At 42.1% G+C, this 18,529-nt stretch overlaps 2 protein-coding genes across 3 annotated transcripts; both read left to right on the top strand.

Annotated features, from left to right (window-relative positions):
- The first annotated feature begins 511 nt into the window (after window positions 1-511).
- On the top strand, window positions 512-7,457 carry LOC139348732 (guanine nucleotide-binding protein subunit alpha-14-like). Its single transcript, XM_070989041.1, has 7 exons — window positions 512-829; window positions 2,923-3,107; window positions 3,792-3,946; window positions 4,149-4,277; window positions 4,770-4,899; window positions 5,047-5,200; window positions 5,930-7,457. The coding sequence occupies exons 1-7, from the start codon at window positions 709-711 to the stop codon at window positions 6,118-6,120; spliced, it is 1,065 nt and encodes a 354-aa protein (XP_070845142.1). The 5' UTR covers window positions 512-708; the 3' UTR covers window positions 6,121-7,457.
- On the top strand, window positions 7,455-18,449 carry prune2 (prune homolog 2 with BCH domain). Of its 2 annotated transcripts, none has more exons than XM_070989042.1 (11): window positions 7,455-7,708; window positions 10,086-10,152; window positions 10,293-10,493; window positions 10,915-11,091; window positions 13,689-13,791; window positions 15,822-15,953; window positions 16,114-16,200; window positions 16,476-16,574; window positions 16,685-16,723; window positions 17,178-17,228; window positions 17,345-18,449. In XM_070989042.1, the coding sequence occupies exons 2-11, from the start codon at window positions 10,098-10,100 to the stop codon at window positions 17,376-17,378; spliced, it is 978 nt and encodes a 325-aa protein (XP_070845143.1). In that variant the 5' UTR covers window positions 7,455-7,708; window positions 10,086-10,097; the 3' UTR covers window positions 17,379-18,449. The 2 variants fall into 2 exon arrangements, with proteins under 2 accessions (XP_070845143.1, XP_070845144.1); XM_070989043.1 differs by having other exon boundaries at window positions 7,556-7,708; window positions 17,348-18,439.
- The last annotated feature ends 80 nt before the right edge of the window (window positions 18,450-18,529 follow it).

Genomic DNA, 18,529 nt, shown 5'->3' with positions numbered 1-18,529 from the left:
GGCAATTGCCTGGCAGGGAGCATTTAAAGGAAAGAGACTGTTGAGATGCATGATGGGAAATGTAAGATCAAGCTTTTTTGGATCTTTTCCCAAGCTAGGAACTAAAAGTCAGGATATCTTGGCCTCTGCTGCTTCTATTTTGACCATTCTTGTAAAAATCTGTCTCTTCTGAGTTCCCCAACTTTATGGAAGTGCAGTAAAAAACTACTGGAGTTCCCCTTTAAACTCATTTGTCCTCGGATAATGTGCGTGTAAATCAAAGTGTCAGCTATTATAAGACAGACAGACAGTGGTGTCATTAGGTTTTGGTGTTGATTAAATACATATGAGGTGTTGTTAGTATGTTGCACCTGCCTGTCCTCCATTATATTTTCCCTCCTGCACTCCCCCTCAGTGTGGAGACAGAGTTTCAAATTCAGCTGCCCATGGGAGTATGGACCTGTAAGCAGATACACAGGCTGCCTACATAAACTCACATTGCCCTTCTCTCAGAGACTGCCCATCCGCCCGCCTCCCCCTGCACAGCAGGAATGTGGAATGCACCTGAACTAGATCCTGCATGAGGAAGAATGACTGCTGAAAGACGCCAACCCACCTGTTCCGGGACAGAAGTTTGCCTGGCAGGTCTGAGAAAAATCATTATCTTTTCATTTCATTAATCCCCGTCAGCTGTGGCGTAGTAAAACTAAAAGCAGCTCTCGTACGACAATGGAAGAATGCTGCCTGCCCGCTCAGGAAGTGGAGAGACTCAGGATACACAGAGAAATAGAGAGACAACTCCGTCGTGACAAAAGAGAATCTCACCGGGAACTGAAGCTGCTGCTTTTAGGTGAGTGTTCAGTATTAAATTTCCACATGTTCGCTCACTGCGACTGAAAATAAATGATTGAAAATTATCAACAACTCCCATGTTCGCCTGCTGAGACAGTAAAAACTCACAAATGGACATTGAATTGATAAAAAGTTGGATATTATCTTTGAAATCTAGCCTGCAAAGTGACTCAAAACTGCCATCATAATAGGTTGCTATAGACTCTGTATTTCATGGTTGCAGCGCAGGTGAAAATGATTTGAAGTAATATCAAAACAGTCCACAAACATACTTTCCTCTACTTCTTTATTTTTCATTCATCTTTCAGCTTTTATCCACTCATTCATACATGTAGTGGAAAACCCCATTCACCCCTGCAGCAGTGCAGTTTGGCGACAGCTTTTCAACATCCAACATTCACACTGCAGTTTCTTCAGAAATCGCTTCTCTAGTTACTGCAATGTTTCCTCACGTAGCCAAAAGTATTGGAGCAACTGTGTCAAGGTTGAAACACATGATATACACTGATATGAAAACACTAGAAAGACAATATATTTAATGTTTGACCTCATCAACTTCACTGGTTTTTGTAAAAATATGTTTATTCTGAATTTGATGTTTCAAACAGGTGCAACAAAAGTCTGGGAAAGATGTGGAATGTTCCAAAAGCACCTGTTTGGAAGTTTGGAACATTCCACAGGTGAAGAGGTTCATTGGTAACCGGTGATAGTGTCATGATAGTATCATGGGCACTTTGTAAAACCATTGTCAGGAAACACAGTTTACTTATAGTGGATTTTAGAGTAGAAACTGCAACTAATTCACATCAAGAGATGTTTCACCAAAACCCAAACCTTCCTCCTCTGGGGACCATGACGTATCCAAAGGTTTTGCAGATATTTAAGTGAAAGTGATGCACCGGCTAAAAGCTCATCAGGGCTGCCTGTCTGGAGACAGGAAATAGTTTTCAATGGCAACATGTTATCATTCAGGTTTGCAGATTGTGAGCAACTGTATCATTATTTTCTGGAAGGATGGTGTATTTTTTTTCGCTGTCCTGAGGTGCCATTGAGCTCCAGTTCATTAGGGTTGAGCTGACAAAGCCAGCAAACAGAAGCATCTGCACTGAGCGATAGCAAGGCTTTGGTATGTGTTTGTGAAGTAGTTACTGGTTAGCCGTTACATTCTTCAGATTGTAGGTGAGGCCACGATGAGCAGGCACTGGATAAACTTCATAGTTTTTCATTCCCTCATTCAATCAATAGACTGTGTGCATTGAGGTTTTATGCATTGCTGCTTGGTTAGGAGTGTTTTTCTCACAAGTCTCCGATAATAATCCTCAGCCGTGTTCGCTCGGTACAATCTGCAGTCTGTTTTCTTGTCGTTTTGCTTTTGTTTTGCTGCTTTTGTCTGTCACACTGCGCAGAGCAACATTTTGACAACCCCCGATGATGCATAAACACCGGTTAAATGAAATATACTACAGCTCATAATAAGTCACATGAGGCCGGTTGTTTCCCCCAGAACAGAAAAAAAAGCAGCCCACTTTTAAGAGCTTAACTGCTGCCTACGTATTAAACAAAACATTACATGTGAATTTCAACTTGAGTGAAGCTGTTTGGAGGCTGGAACACCCTCCCGCAAAGGTCAGTCTAATGGTTAACATTTTTAGGCATTTTAGGTGTTTAGCCGACACTCTTATCACGAGTAATTTACAACCACAGTGCAGGAAGCAGTTCACTGTTTCGCTCAAGGGCACAGGGCGCTTAATAGACACATGGGCTTGAAAATAAAAGTAAGTAGCTGTATGTATACTGTGACACCTGCATACTTTTACAGTTATATCTGAGTAGTAACATTAGTGTTGTGTTTTATGGAATCAAATGAAAGATTGGCAGCTTGCATAGACCTCAAGAAACCAAATATATATGCACCCACTCATGTAAACATACATCTTGGACTCGGGAAAATAAGTATAATAACTTAAGCCGTTAAGCTACAACTGATGGATGTGCAGATGATTTTTTTTTTTTTTTTTTGTCCTATTTCTGGCATGGCTTTGATGTTTTTCCATTTCTCATCCTTTGGTCTCATTCATCTCATTTGCCTAGGGACTGGTGAAAGTGGGAAGAGCACTTTCATCAAACAGATGAGGATCATCCATGGCAGAGGGTACAGTGAGGCTGACAGGAAAGGGTTCACTCGGCTGGTGTTTCAGAACATCGTCACAGCCATCCAGGCGCTGATCCACGCCATGAAAACTCTGCAGATTGACTACATCGATGATGGGAACGTTGTGAGAAACTCGACACCTTTTTTTTTTTTTTTTTTTTTAAAGAAAGATAATACTGATGTTTAACATAGATAAAGCTCAGTGTGTCACTGACAGGTTTAACGAGACTCTTTTGTTAGCAGCCATGCTAGCAGCTATATGAGGTTACACAAAGGAGTTCTTTGAGTTAAATGCTAATGTAAGCATGCTAATTAACATCCTGATGTTTCATGGTTCGTTGTATAACGTGTAGCTGAGGATGATGGGGGTGTAATTTATTTTGCAGGTCATAAACAAGGCATTGGATAAACTAAAAATATGACCTGATAATGGTGTTTAAGGAAAAGTCAAAGAAGTTGTTACCCCTTGTTTACCCTGAGGGGAGCATGCACCAAATTTCATGGCAATCCATCCAATAGTTACTGAGACATTTCACTCAAAAGTGCAAATCTCCTTGTGGCGCTCTAGGAAAAGCCAAGGCATCACCAAAGTCATTAAGAAAATTTTAAAAAATTGATGTTTCAGACTGACATCAGGATCCATAGAGCCACACTGCTAACATGCTGAGAAATGACCCAGAGAGTTTTTGTTGGTGTCCACAAAATCCGCCCAGTTCGACCTGGATTTCTGTTGGTCTATTAATAGGTCAGTCAAAGATTGAAAGTTTGCATTTAGCAAAGTCTCTAATGGATGTTTTGTGTGTTTCAGAGCCACGCACAGAGGCTGAGCCAAGTGCAGGCAGACCAGGTGTCCACTTTGGAGCCTTGGCAGGCGGATGCCATTAAGCGAGTGTGGAATGACCACGGTGTTCAAAGGTGCTACGACCGCAGGAGGGAATTTCAGTTATCTGACTCTGCCAAATAGTAAGACTTTCATATATTTCATGTGGTTTACATAAGCCCAAGTTTCCAGAGAACCAAAGCTTGTGCACTGTGGGGAAAAAAGAGATAAAACATAGTTATTAATGTGCATCTAACACGTGGAAATTGCCGTATGACGTTCCTGTTTGTCCAGTCAGGTTTACGGCAGGATATTAAACTGGATGGATTGTTTTAAACCTTGCAGTTACCTGAGCGACTTGGACAGAATCACGGCTCTGTCATACATCCCCACCCTGCAGGACATCTTGCGGGTCAGAGTTCCCACCACGGGCATCATAGAGTACCCCTTTGACCTTTCAAGAGTTATCTTCAGGTGGAGTATTGTGCTTTTATTTCCTTACCTTTAATTTAAATTTGACTTCTTTTTTAACAAAACAACACATGAAGAAAAACTGTATCTCTGATTTGGATTTAGCACAGAGCAGAGACCTCAGATCCCCAAATTTCAGTCGGCAGGTGATTAGCTTTAGCTTAGCATGAACACGGGAAACACTGGGAAAACAGCTAGCCTGTCTCTGTCCAAAGTTGGTCAAAAATGCAAAAATTAGATATAACGTTTGAATATTTAAGAATGAGACACAAAATGCTAATTATTGGGCAGTGCTGGTGGATGCATGTCTTTGATGTTTGGACAAAGCCACGCTCGCTGCTCTCTGTTTCCAGTATTACTGCTAAGCTTCATATTTAGCATCTTCTCGTCTACCTGTTGACAAGAGAGCAAATAAGTACATTTCTCAAATTACTTAACTATTCCTTAAGAAGTAACTTTCATATTTCACTTGAATCAATGTTCATGTTTCTGCAGGATGGTGGATGTGGGTGGTCAGCGTTCAGAGAGGAGGAAATGGATCCACTGCTTTGAGAACGTCACCTCCATCATATTTCTATCGGCCATCAGCGAGTACGATCAAGTCCTTTACGAGAATGAGGATGATGTAGGTCAAAAACCTTGCAGTGCCATGATTACACCACATGTGGTCTCAGTAATTCTCCTTCTATTTGCTCTCTGAAAAAAGAAAGAAAAAAGCTGTTATTTCCGTATGACAGTCTTTGTCTAAGCCTTTTCTCGCCTCCTTCTTCAGAATCGACTGAGTGAGAGCCTCGCCTTGTTCAAGACCATCCTTTCATACCAGTGGTTCCACGAGTCCTCCACCATCCTCTTCCTGAACAAAACAGACTTGCTAGAGGAGAAAATCACACAGTCTCATTTGGCAGCCTACTTCCCGGCGTACACTGGTAAAGCATGCAACCTCTTTTTGCTCTGAATGTGTCACAACAGCATTCAAAGCTGTGTCCAAAAGCACTTCCTGTTGACTATTTTGTGCACCATATATAAGCTTTTAAGGCAGAATGAGTAGGATTATCTTATCTTATTATTATTATTAATCTTACTTTTCTGTGTTTGGGCCTTTTCTTGGCATAAACCTTTGGCCCCCAACCAATAACAGAGCACTCTATTAAAATCTAACAACCAGGTGCCAGACCGTTGATCTGGGGATGAGGGCCAATCTTTCATGTTTTTACAAACTGCAACCAACAAATTCTTCACATTCTGCCTTTAAGAGTGTGAAATCCCACAATGGAACAAAAAAAGTATTGTTCATTAGTATGTTATTTGTATGTACACTACTTTCTGCTAACAGTCCTCTGAAACCTCACTTTAAGTGCTCGCTATAGGCTGAATTATTCAGTGTCTATTATATTGGGCAAAGTGAACGAATGAGCGTCACTACCTGCACGCTGCTTATGATTTTTCCTGGAAATGTCGCCACCTACACTCACTTCCTAACACTGCAGGTGAAAGGGCTTTCATCAGTGGCCCCGGGCTCAGTCACCATCGTGTTACCTCAATCGACGATGGATAGAGGCTTAACAGACATTTTTTTAAATTAAAATCTTCAGGATTATCACTTTAAGTGATCTCTCAGAATTAAATTTCCTCTGACCTACTTCTTGCCTCCACAGGGCCTCGGTGTGATGCTGAATCTGCGAAAAAGTTCATCTTGCAAATGTACAAGGAGAAGCACGGCGAGCGCCACAAACCCCTTTACACACACTTCACCTGTGCCACGGACACAGAGAACATCCGGGTCGTCTTCAAAGCCGTCAAAGACACACTCTTCATCGATAACCTGCATAACTTCAACCTGGAATGAGGAAGATGTGGGACAAAGGGACAGTTTCAAGCTTTGGAACAAGAAATGCGGTTATACAGTCACATGTTGTAACACTTTTATGGACATTTTATCTGCTCTGCTGTCGGTCGCAGCTTGTTCAAAAACTTCAGAGAGAAATCAAATGGCAGCGACAGGAAATCCACATTTATCTCAGCACTGTAAAACACAGACCGTGTGCCATTTCTTGCAACACGGCTCAGCATAAAAAAAGCATATTTTCTATTGCTACAGGAGAGAAATGGACGGACAACTGCAATGTCAGTTAATGATTGTACTCAGCTGTTACAGACTGGTTCCCATTATACCATGTTTGACGGATAATTGGTAAATGGTTTCAAACCAGATTGGCAAAGGCTTATCTACTAAGAATGCAACCCACCCTGCCTTCCAGCTCTGGGCAGAGGAAATAAAAGAATAGCCCGCAGGGAAGTACAGTGGCTTAGTTCATATTCACCCTGATGTTTTTATGTGTGCTACAACAAGCATGTCGCCCGTGAAGTTATTCTTTTTACTAACTTTCACTAGCTGAAAAATAAAAACATTAAAGCCACACCTAACATGTGTTTTCAAACCGGATTCTCCGCCGCTGCTTAATTTTAGTTGGACATTTAAAGTATGATGGATGAGGAAAAAACTGAGGTTTCCGTTCAGAAATGTGGATCCAGCTCATGATATATGACTGCAGCTGCATGGCACTGATTAACCAAAGGCTGTTTTGGGGCGTCTCCACTGTGCCGGAGCTCCACGCTGTTGGTGGCAACCTTTGTACTCGGCGATGGCGGACAGCATGCAAAGGTCTGATGGGCTCTGTCTTCCTGTCTAACTGTTGGGACTGAACAGTGGTAAGTGAACAGAGGAATTCAGCGAGGTTACACCTGTGGGAGAGTACAATGGCTGTTTCCACACGGAAGGAGAGGCTGCCTAGGTGCTATTGATTTTATCAGCTTTGTGGCTATAGTTTGCTTGTTTAAGGGTTGAAAAGTTCAGGGCTAATGCAGGATATAAAGGACACATTTGAAGTTGCCTTACAGACGATGGAATGGAAAGCATCAGATATTTGCTTTGGATCAGACTCTGTTTTCTTACCAGCTTGTGGGAAAGCGTGTGAATGCTATCAGCACGTGAAGCTGGCAATGTTCTCGTTTCTGATTGTTATTGCTCTTTTCTTTACCCCGAGGGCTAATAAAATGTAGCTGCACAGCCAGCCTCGCAGATCTACAGTCTGCTGGCATTAATAGCAGTCTCACACTTCTCGGGGGCAGTAATAACACAACAGAGTTTATCCCCTCCAGCCGAGGATAATAATGACACACAAACACACCCTCCTACAGCACCATTCAGTTGCACTGCCTGAGGAGGCTGCTGTGGCAGAGAGCTGTTATAGCAGGTGATCGCCCTTATTTGGTAATGGCCCAGATCATGTGACCACAAAATGGTGGAAGCTGTGAGCTGTTTGTAAGCTGAGCATCTCCACCGAGAGGCTGGGAGCAGGAAATAGGCAGGGAACTTGGAAGCACATCCATGTTCTGAGACGCGCGAGGACAGAGATTCCCGAGCCCCAGCAGCGGTGAGTAGATTGCTTTTACTGCGTGGAGATAAAAAGAAGAGAAAGAGGGATATGTTCTTGTTTTTTTTTTTTTCCTCCCAGCCAGCAGACAGGAAGCGAGAGTGAGGGAGGGGCTGCTGTCATCAGCACTGTGGTCCTGTGCTGTGGAAGTGGATGTGAAGCAGCTCAGCATCCTCCATGGAGGATGCACATAACAGCTGAGGCTGATTCTCTTTTTCTGCAGCGTAGGAGTCATTGCATGTTTGTTATCTGTGTGTGTGTGTGTGTGTGCGTGCGTGCGTGCGTGCGTGCGTGCGTGTGCACATACTGTACATATTTCTGTGAAACGTCATCATGACAGTCATCTCTACAGGAATCAACCATTCAGCCTGTTTTTTTTGTTTTTTTTTAGCAGCTGCTAATGCAATCACATCTTCCTCGTTTCAGTGTGCCGAGGAGGAACACGGATGTTTCTTTTTCATGCGAATGAGCACACGTGACTCACTGTGAATTTGCATCTCTGCCCAATCTGTGCTCAGGCGAGCGCGCAGTCATTCGCTTTGAATCAGCACTAGAAAAGGACAGAGAGGAGGGGGAGTGAGCTTGTCATGATGTAACAAGCCCTATTCCCCCCTCTCCCCCCCACACCTCAGCATCCTTCCCCCTCCTCCAGTTTGAATAGAAGGATTATTCACATGGGAGGATGACCTTTAACCTCGATCTTTCTCTTTTCCCTTGTCCCTCCCTTTTCTGTTCTTCCCTTACCACCTTAACACTCTTGTCTTTGCCCCCCAGCCCCGCCACCCCCCGCCTCTGATAACTGTGGAAGTCTATCTGTAAAATAGATTCAAATAGGTGTATTGATTAAGCAAAATCCATACACATGTGTGGACACAGTTTGGGGGCTTCTTCTACAAATGCTTGGCAGTATTGTCCAGCCGATACTGGATTTTTGAGTCCAATGCTGATATTGATCTTTCAGAGTTTCTGAGTAAGATATATATCAGCCAATAGCAATTTTTCAAAATAAACACAGAAACAATGGCGTTGATGCAGAACCCATAGATTTGTTTGTTAAAGAAAGACAGTTAAATAAAGTTGTCAGTGAGCTCTGGTGGACAAACTAAAGATGTCAGTGTTTCGAAATGACCTCATATCTATTTTGGCATTTCTGTACCAAAATGTCGTATCTATACTGTAATATCAAAATACTCCATTACAAGCTGTGGGTAATTTGAGCAGGGTGTCATCCTCTTGTTAGCATCCCCCTTGCAAACCGTCCGCCTCTCTCTTCTTTAGTAGGATTGAGTGCAGGGCCAGAGGGCTTGTTGAGTTGAATATGTTAGTCCAGTCTGCCTGACTCATTGATCCTTTATCTGACAGGTTAGTGCAAGCTAGAATCTATCACTCCGACCATGGCTAACAGTGCTGCGTATTGATAAATCCATGGTGCTGTCCATTCTGCTGAAGTAGCAGGCCGATTCCTAATTACACCTTTTTAAGCTTCAACCTCACCCTTTTGGCGCTTTTGTCTTGGATCAATAACATTCCCTAAACTATATACAATAAATACTCAATTCTAAACTATATTGCAGCCTCTGTGCTCTGTAGAGCAGAGTCACCTTCATGATGAAAGTGATAAGCAGCAACATGCAGTCGTAGAAGAGTGAGAGGATCATAGAGAAATGCTGCTGCCTGTAATATTCCTGTAATATTTCTATGATCATTCAGTAGCATCTGTGCTTCTGTAAACACACCTCCAGACAGGTGAGGGTAGGGTTACGGTTGGTGAACGCTGTTAACCGGTAACACTGTTAATAATTAAGAAATCACTGATGTCTTACATGTGAAAGTCCTTTGAAAATGTTAGTAAGTATGTGGGCAAAATGTCCTGGCCCATGTGAGCGTTATATTATTATATATTACATTATTGGATTATTATTACTGATGCATTCATTTGTAAGTTGCATTTTACTGTTGTAATTGGTTGCCGTGGAGCTAATTTTAGCTCTTTTTTCATACTGTTGGGTAGTTTAATTTATAAGAATGCATCTTTTATAAATGAATAAGATGTTTTGTGATGTAACTTGTAACTAAAGCTATCATATAAATGTGTATAAAGTAACATGAAATCTACAGGCTTGTTTAAGTGCCCCAAGTTTATCCTTGAGTACAGTACTTCAGCAAATGTACTTACTTTCCACTGCTGGTCGTTTTAAAGTTTGGCATAAATTTGCTATTTTAATTGAATGACTGCTCCACCTCAATCAAAAACCAGATTTAAGTACTTGTTTGCAGATCATTAAATGATGAAATACAGGCGATGCATCACTCAGTCTGGACACCCTCCAGGTTGGTTGTTGAGAGTGCATTTAATAACTGCGATGTCTCCTCTTAGGTCCTCCTGGGGATGGACCTGGCATCAGAGAGCAAAATGAACTCTGAGGGGGGTGAATGCAGACCAGGTGAGCGTGACTCAACCAGTGCGCAGATTCAAAGCTAACCAACAGTTATTCAAAAATAAATATACAGAAATAGTTTTTCCTATCTAAAGGACCACCGTGACCCAGGCGAATATCTGTTTTTCATCCGCTGTTTTCTGCAGTCCCTCCTACCTCTCTACCCCTGCAAGGAGGTCCCAGCCAAAGAAAAAAGCTATCCGCCCCTCGTATCAGCCTGTCACTGGACCAGAGCGAGGATGACTTGGGGGAGACGCCGGACGATCTGGACATTAATGTGGATGACCTCGACACTCCAGATGAGGGGGATTACCTCGACTACACGGACCATGAAATGGACTGGGAAGGTGGGTCATTCGGAATAAAAGATATATCAGTTTAATCACCCCCCACACTCCCCCATAATCCTGAATCATCATGATCCTGGAGGAGGGAAGATGTGCCGAAATGGTGTTGAATACAGTTCACAGCAAGTCCTGCAGATTCAGAATTTCCTAGCCAAACTCACATAAGGAAAAATAATCACATTTCAACTGATGTTATTATGTTTTAGGGTATAATTCTCCAAACCACACATGTCTTCTTTTTCACAGAAGACGTGTGTAAAACAGGTGTAAATAATAAAATTGATGGATGAATTCCATTTAGCCGCTTCAATGATCATTAATGTCTTCAACAACTCTTGTGCTGTCCCTGCTATGACTATGAGTCAAAATGTCTGCTGTGGAAAAGGCCTTTAACACAGTGTGTTGTCTCTTCTCATATCAGACCCCAATACAGCCAATAGGAGTGGAGCAAGTGAGCCTTATGATCCAATCCCGACATACAGCGCTGAGGAGGAGCGCCAGGACGGCAAACTATGGAGGACGGTCATCATTGGGGAGCAGGAGCACCGGATCAACATGAAGATCATCGAGCCCTACATGCGAGTCATCTCCCATGGAGGTGACTATTGCAGAGCCATTTTACCATCATAACGTATGTCCATATTGATCATTACCTGCCTGAGATTTTGCTATTCTTATTCTCACTGTCCAGTTAAAGGAAAGGTTCACATTTTTTCCAAGTCTGTCTTAAAACAACACTCACATGCTCATATGCAGAGGATTAATAAGTGTCCAGCTACTAAAATTCATATGGGAAAGGCTCTGATTTGATCAGCTATGCTCATCTGAGCTTCATATTACTGTGTGATGTGGTCGTTTCAGGCAACACACAGGCTGGAATCTGTTCTTGGTGGTAGGTTGTTGGGGGCTGTACTCATCCTGAGAGAAAGAGCTGCAGACAAAACTCAGGGCAAAACATCCCTTTAACCTGCATTGCATTTTAGTGAAAAGAAAAATCTAAGATATTGTTATTTACAGATAATTCCCTTAAAAAGAAGCTAGAATTGAACACCAGTCCCAGCTAATTCTGTGTAGGACGTTACTATTTGCAGTAAATGTGGAAATACATTAAACATTGTTTGAAGTTTAGGTTCATTGCTGTTGTTGGAAACAGAAGTTTTAATTTTTTTCAGACATTTTAGATATAATATTCTAATATTATCATGTAAAGTATCAGGCTAGTGGGGTTAGCACATTGCTAATGTAGCTATACTTTGTCTGTTACATGTTATGTATGCTATGCTACCTTTATTGTGGGAGGCATGCTAACCAATTCCATTGAATTTGTTATTTTATAAATGCAGGAAGTATTGTTTTATTTTATTTATTTATTTATTTATTTTTTGAAGAACCTCTGACCCAGACTGCTGGAGCCTCACATTAGCTATTAGCTTTGGAGTGCAGTTTGCAGAGACTGAGGACATCTCTTATGTTACATTTTAGCATGGGATGTCTTCTCAGCCGGTACGAACAGGAGGAACAATCACAGCCACAAAAACTGTTGTAATGTACATAAATGTGAGTGCTGTTTTAATATACAGTAGACTTTGAATTCATCCTTTAATACTCTTCCCAATATTCACTGCAAATGCTACATGCTGTTAATTGCATGTTTGCGGTGCTGCCACAAAGATAAACAAAAGTCAACAACCAATTTGAAAAACATCCAAATTCAAAAGCATCTGTTCAGGCAGAATTAATATGGGGATTCTTAGTGTTTGAGCACAGTAAACATTTTCCATCCAGTTTTCTGTTTCAGTTCACACTCAGCCTGATTATCTGATTGCAGAAGTAGCACCATATTATAAAAGTCCTGATTTTCGCTGCACTGAATCATAACGACTTATTGTTTTTGAGCTGGCTTCTGCCACTTCTGTGCAAACCATGGAGGCAGGCCAACCAAAAATGAGTAAACAGTAGTTGTGTTTGTTGAAGCCAGCTGATGAGTTTCGCATCAGCCTGTGGCCATTAGAGAGGAAACTCCACCAACAAAACACAGTGGACATTTTTCTGTCCAATTTTCACATCCTCTTTGCATTAGAATACGATTCAGGATGGAAATTGGCAAAGTGGCCACTTGACAATAATATACCCTGTGTGTTTAATGAAGAGTGGCTGCTTCTGTACAAAGCAGCTCTTGTTGAATTAAGTGCCAAATTAAAGGAAAAACCCAAATAAGTAAGTGGAGAAATGGGTGCTGTTGCCTCCATATGGGCGTAACTGATAAATGAGTGGTTTGAGTATGAAAATTATGTGAATCACGTACTGCAAATCATACGATCTCAGCCCAACTGAACACGAACAAAACATTTAAGTCATTTGTGTTTGAAAAAAATAAAAAAAATAAAAAAATATATATGTATGACTGATTATCAATCATGAACATTCATGTTTTGGATAGTTGCTGGCAATGTTTTCTGCCATTCGACTAATTTCATTTCAGCTCTAAACAACATCAAATGAGGGAATATCTATTTTCTCATGTCAGCCCAACCCTGACTAAAACACTTAATGTCGACTTTCCCTTCAATTTGTCACCCATCTGTAGCTTCATGACTGCTGGAGGACCTGGGTCTTAAATTAAAGCCAGGCATGGAGTCACAGCATATTGGTTTCACAGGCAGGGGCCCCATCTCTCGCTCTTCCCTCTCTGCGGGGCCCTCTAAAACCCCAGGGCCATGGGCTTGCCCCCTGGTAGGCCTATGCCTTATATAAGCACTGGCCATATTACCATTATTGGTGGAAATCGGACCCCTAAGCATAGCAGGTAGTGCTTTTTCTGTCCGACTGTGCTGTGGGCTTAAGTGAAACACAGCCGTCCCCTGGAAACAGAGACATCTGTCACTGAACAGTCAATATCACGAGCTCTGTCATTTAGATGAAAAGCCCTCTGTCTGAGTGACACCAAATCTGGGGATGAAAGGGTTGGTGAATAAAAGGAAATTACATTAATCTGAAAAGTACTGAGAGGAAACAGGATGGAGAGACAGTCAGACAAAGGAGGCGCTGATTGGCAGATAAACTGAACAAAAAAGAGGGAAATATGGGAGCAATCAAATTATGAAAACTATGCTAATTAGGGCTAAGCTCTCACCAACAATAGAACAAGGTCAAGTTAACTCTTATTACTATTATTTCTATGTGTTTTTAATCAAGGCTACTATGGCAATGGAGTGAATGCCATCATAGTGTTTGCAGCCTGTTTCCTGCCAGACAGCGACAGAGAGGACTACCATGAAATAATGGAGAACCTCTTCCTGTGAGTATTACGCTGCCATGACTCACACACACTTTTAACCAGCCATGTTTATTTTTCAGACACTTGTCCGATTTTGTTATTGGAGAAATGCTGTTGCTTTTGCAGTAATGTGATAAATTTGCTTTTTAGCCGCACTAATGACATAATTGTTCCGACCAACACTGTAACAAAAAGAGGCTGTAATACTGTAAATGCTATCATGCTGATGTTTGGCTGATGTGATATTTACCATGTTCACCATCTTAGTGATGTGTATGAGCATGCTAACATTTGCTAATTAGCGCCTTTTGGTTTTAAATTGAAATTTGGACCTGATGATTTGCTTGATGAAAAGTTAAGGGGCTACCAAAGTGACCTATCCTGTAGGGAACATGAATATCTTATCCATTTAATAGCTGCTGAGACATTTCACTCAAAATCGCAAATGTCAACCTCATGGCAGTCCTACAACGAAATCAGGGGATCACCAAAGGCAGCTGGATTCATCCTCAGGGGACCATGATCACATTCATCCTGTACATGCTGAGTTGTTTCAGTCGGAGTCAAAGTGGTGGACTGTCGAACTGACAGACCTTTACTGCCATCCAGACTATAAACTATTGCGTGTATTGGCACGATTTTGGACAGTCGTGGTCCCCAGAGGACAAACCCATGGCTCTGCTGATCCTCTGAGTTTTCACATAGTAACACTGGGTTGATGCTTTTGGTTTTCAGTCTCCATGGCACAGATATCCAAACACTTCAGCATCAGCTTAACTTTGCGTTTAGTGCTAATTAGCAAATGTTTGCATGCGAACACACTAAACTAGGCTGATGAACATCAGTGTGTTAGCATTGTCACTGAGCATGTTAGCATGTTGACATTGCATTTAGCTCAAAGCACCGCGGGGCCTACAGTGCACAGTGCTGCAGACACTTTTAATGAGGTGGCCCAGGTTCTGATCCCTTTAAGAACATAAAGAGAGCTCACCCAAAAAGATGCATTTTATTCTAAAAGAGCATTTTGCATGCAGAGGAAGCTACCGAATTCTTTACATCAGCCGTGGCCCCTGAGTGAGGAAAAGCTCTCTAAATGAAGTGATTGAAATGAAGTGATAGTCTAGCTTGTTTGCTGAGACCTCCCATGTTGATGTCTTCACTGTTGTGCTGGCACAGTGGCATTTCATGCTTGGACAGTGTGGTTGGGATCCCACAGGCTGTTCTGTGAAAGATATTGAGTAAGCTAGCATATCTGAGAGTTTTGGATAGAAATGAAAGGAGGTAAACTGTAGTGTCTGCAGTTTCACATGCCAGATGGCTCGAGGTCTGAATCCTTATGAGGAGGAGTTGACTAGCTGGGTGGTCAACGGTATGCAGCTTGATGTCGGTGGGAGATGATCACAATAGTCACGAAACAGAGTGGACTGGCGGTGTTGGTTTGTGAGCTGGAGAATGACATTGGATCAGGAAGAGCGGAGAGTCAGACTGAGCCCAAATTCATTGAAGTCAGAGGAGTTATTGAGGAAAGTAGAAGAACTATGTTAGCTGAGAATATTGTCAACTTTATTTTCAAAGGATGTGACAAAGTTCCCTGCTGACTGAGAAGAAGGAGAGAAGATGGGGTGGTTGAGGAGAGAAATGAGAGAGAGATAACAGCTTTTTTGGGTTTGAATCAGGGTATTGGATTTTAGAAAGGTAGACGTCTGATTGAGCTGCTGAGATGGATGCAAAGGAGGGAAAAAAGAAGAAATTCAAAGCAAAACAGCTCATCCATGAAGCAACATTTGTACCAATTTCTCATAGCTGACATCAGAGGAGAGAATTTTTTAAAATGCTTTTCAAACACAGAGCAACACAGTATATTTCTCCAAGCCCCTCATATTGTTGGTATTCACATTCACAAAACATGCGTCTGTATTTCTTGCTCTTGCATGTCGCCGTTTTGACATAAAAGACTTTTTCTTTGGTGTCTCGAATTTAGCTGATTGGAATACATAATGTGGTAACACAAATACCAATGTTTGTGTGTGTGTGCATGTGTTTGTTTTCAGTTATGTGATCAGCACACTGGAGCTGATGGTGGCGGAGGACTACATGATCGTGTACCTGAATGGAGCCACACCCCACAGAAGAATGCCTGGCCTTGGTTGGCTGAAGAAATGCTATCAGATGATTGACAGAAGGTCAGCTCCATTCACTTACACCTGGCGTAGTTAGAACATGATTTCCTCTGAGACAGCAGTGGCATTAAATGACTCAAAACATTTTATCTCCCCTGAATGAACGTGAAAATGATCTCCAACATGGACACAAACAAACTGTAAAATACTGTGTTGTCTTCAGGCTCAGGAAGAATTTGAAATCCTTCATTATCCTTCATCCATCATGGTTCATCAGGACCGTTCTAGCCATTACCAAGCCCTTCATCAGGTAAGAATTATCCCATTTTTAGATGCTGACGTTAGCATTTAGCTCAAAGTACTGCTGTGGCCACGAACAGCCTCCCAGAGTTGCGAGCATGCTGCGAACTCTTGCCCTTATTTTTGTGCTCACTGGCCTGCTGCAGCAGTTAAACTACAGTAGTTTCACTTTTAAAAGGTAAACAGGCTGTAATTGTTTTCCTCTGATGCCAAGCCGGTTGCTTTCCCTGTGCTATCTCTTGTACCTGTTTTAATGTGTGTGCATACATGTTGCTCTTGTCACAGCGCCAAGTTCAGCAGTAAGATAAAGTACGTGACCAGCTTGGACGAGCTGCAGAAACTCATCCCCATGGAAAGCATCCAGATCCCGGAGTGCATCATTAGGTGAGTCCCTCGAAGCCCCCAAACGATGCACCGCCTCCACCTCCTCCGAGCCTGAGTTGTCTTTTTAAATGACTTTATATTCATCTTGTCATTTGAACTCTCACCTCTAGACTTGACAAGGAACTGAAGGAAGCAGCAGAGAACTCAAAGTAAGCATCAACTCTCCTGCCTCTCATTACTTCCCTCTGCGGAGGCAGCGGCCCCTCGCCTCGGTTTTATCCTTGGCTGGAGCGCTCATTTATCAGATGGCTCACTTTTAGATCACAGGGACTCTTCTGCTGGATGAAGACCAACTGGATTTGGCTATGGTTGCAATTACAGGAAGCAGACAGAAAAAAAAAAAAAGTTGCTAAAGATGCTAAATTCATCGTTTTATCTCATTTATCATTACAGTAAAATAAATGAGCCTTCCTTAGTGCAGAGTGATCTATTACACTGATAATAAATGCAGGAACGACACTGTAGAATTCACAAACTAATCTCTGCCTGACTAATTGTGCATTGAATCATAAGTTGCCTGTGTCTTCAAATTCACAAAATACCAGTGTGTTATAACGATAAACTCTGCTCTAACAACCACTCTACTTTATTCTTTCATTCAAGAGTGAACAGTTTTCTGCTGGGACCGGAGCCAACAGCAGCAGGCAGAACAGAGTAAGTCCTCCCAGACGTTTAAGTTCACACATGGAAGAGAAATGGTCTTGTGTCAGCAGTCTGTCAGCCATACATAAACATACCCGTCTTAAGTGTCTCTGTTTTGTTCTTTCCAGCAGACCAGACGAAGCCGGTGCCAGCAGCTCTTAAACCCAAACTAAATGGATGGGTCACCTCACTGTTCAGAAGTCACTGTTGTATTTTATGGGTGAAGCTGCAAAACAAAGCTTGTTAAGCTAGTGTGTGTGTGCGCGTGTGTGTGCGTGTCAGTGTTTGTCAACTAGACACTGGAGTTTAATATGAAAACACAACTTACAATAGTACCTGTTAACACTCAGAGTTAGATCTCATTCTTTATGGCTGCTGTAGCATCAACTGTACCTGCAATCCAGAGAGCTCGACAGTCAAGTGTGATGCTTGGCAGCACTTACTGAGTAGCATCATTGTTCATGGTAGGGTAGGAAATGCAATTACACACCAGACAGTGCACTGCGCAAATCCATGTGTAGAATCTATAGTGTCGTATTTGTGTGCATGAGAAGCCGTGAAGCAATAATATCACTCTTTACTGGTCACACGCTCCCAGTATTTCAGATGAACAAGCGACTTGTGTGTCAGCAACCTACGATAAAAGCTCAAGGTTTCAGCCAAAACAAATCTTGTGCCATAGATGACCAATTATTGCATTTAAGCAATCCCAACCTCTGTCTTCATGTGTGCTCTAAACTGGAAAAGAAATCTACAAATAGATATTTTAAGTTTATAGAGTCTATCAGAAACCAAGGAGTTAGTTAAATATGAAATCCAGTTATCATAACAACATGAGAGCATGTCTTTAGCTCCACAAATGTGTGTGTGTGTGTGTGTGTGTGCGTGTGTGTGTGTGTGCGCGCGCGCGTGTGCGTGTTTTCAATCTGTTTCTGTCAAATCCATAAATATCATCTAAATATCATCTTTCAGCTTCTCCTGGATGATCAGGAACAAACCTCAAGAAAATAAAGATGGGATTTCTGTAAAGCACAATATCTTCTAATGTGTGTATGTGTGAGTGAGTGTGTGTCCACACGCATGTGTGTGTTCGTGCATCAGTGCATGTCCCCTCATAGATAACTGATGGTCCTCTTACACGTGAGTCCTCTGCTGTGGTGTACTGAGGATGTGCAAAGCAACTATTGATCACTGTCTAGTAATTCAATAAAAACAGAGCGAAGTCTGAACGTCGTTTCCACTCGTCGTTTTCAATCATGTCTGATTTGTTAGTTGGACTTTTAATTGCTTCGCTGCTAAGTGATGAGCCAGTC

This window comes from Chaetodon trifascialis, chromosome 20 (assembly GCF_039877785.1).
Source record: "Chaetodon trifascialis isolate fChaTrf1 chromosome 20, fChaTrf1.hap1, whole genome shotgun sequence".
In the NCBI taxonomy this organism is placed as follows: domain Eukaryota; kingdom Metazoa; phylum Chordata; class Actinopteri; order Chaetodontiformes; family Chaetodontidae; genus Chaetodon; species Chaetodon trifascialis.
This window is presented reverse-complemented; position numbering and strand designations above follow the sequence as displayed.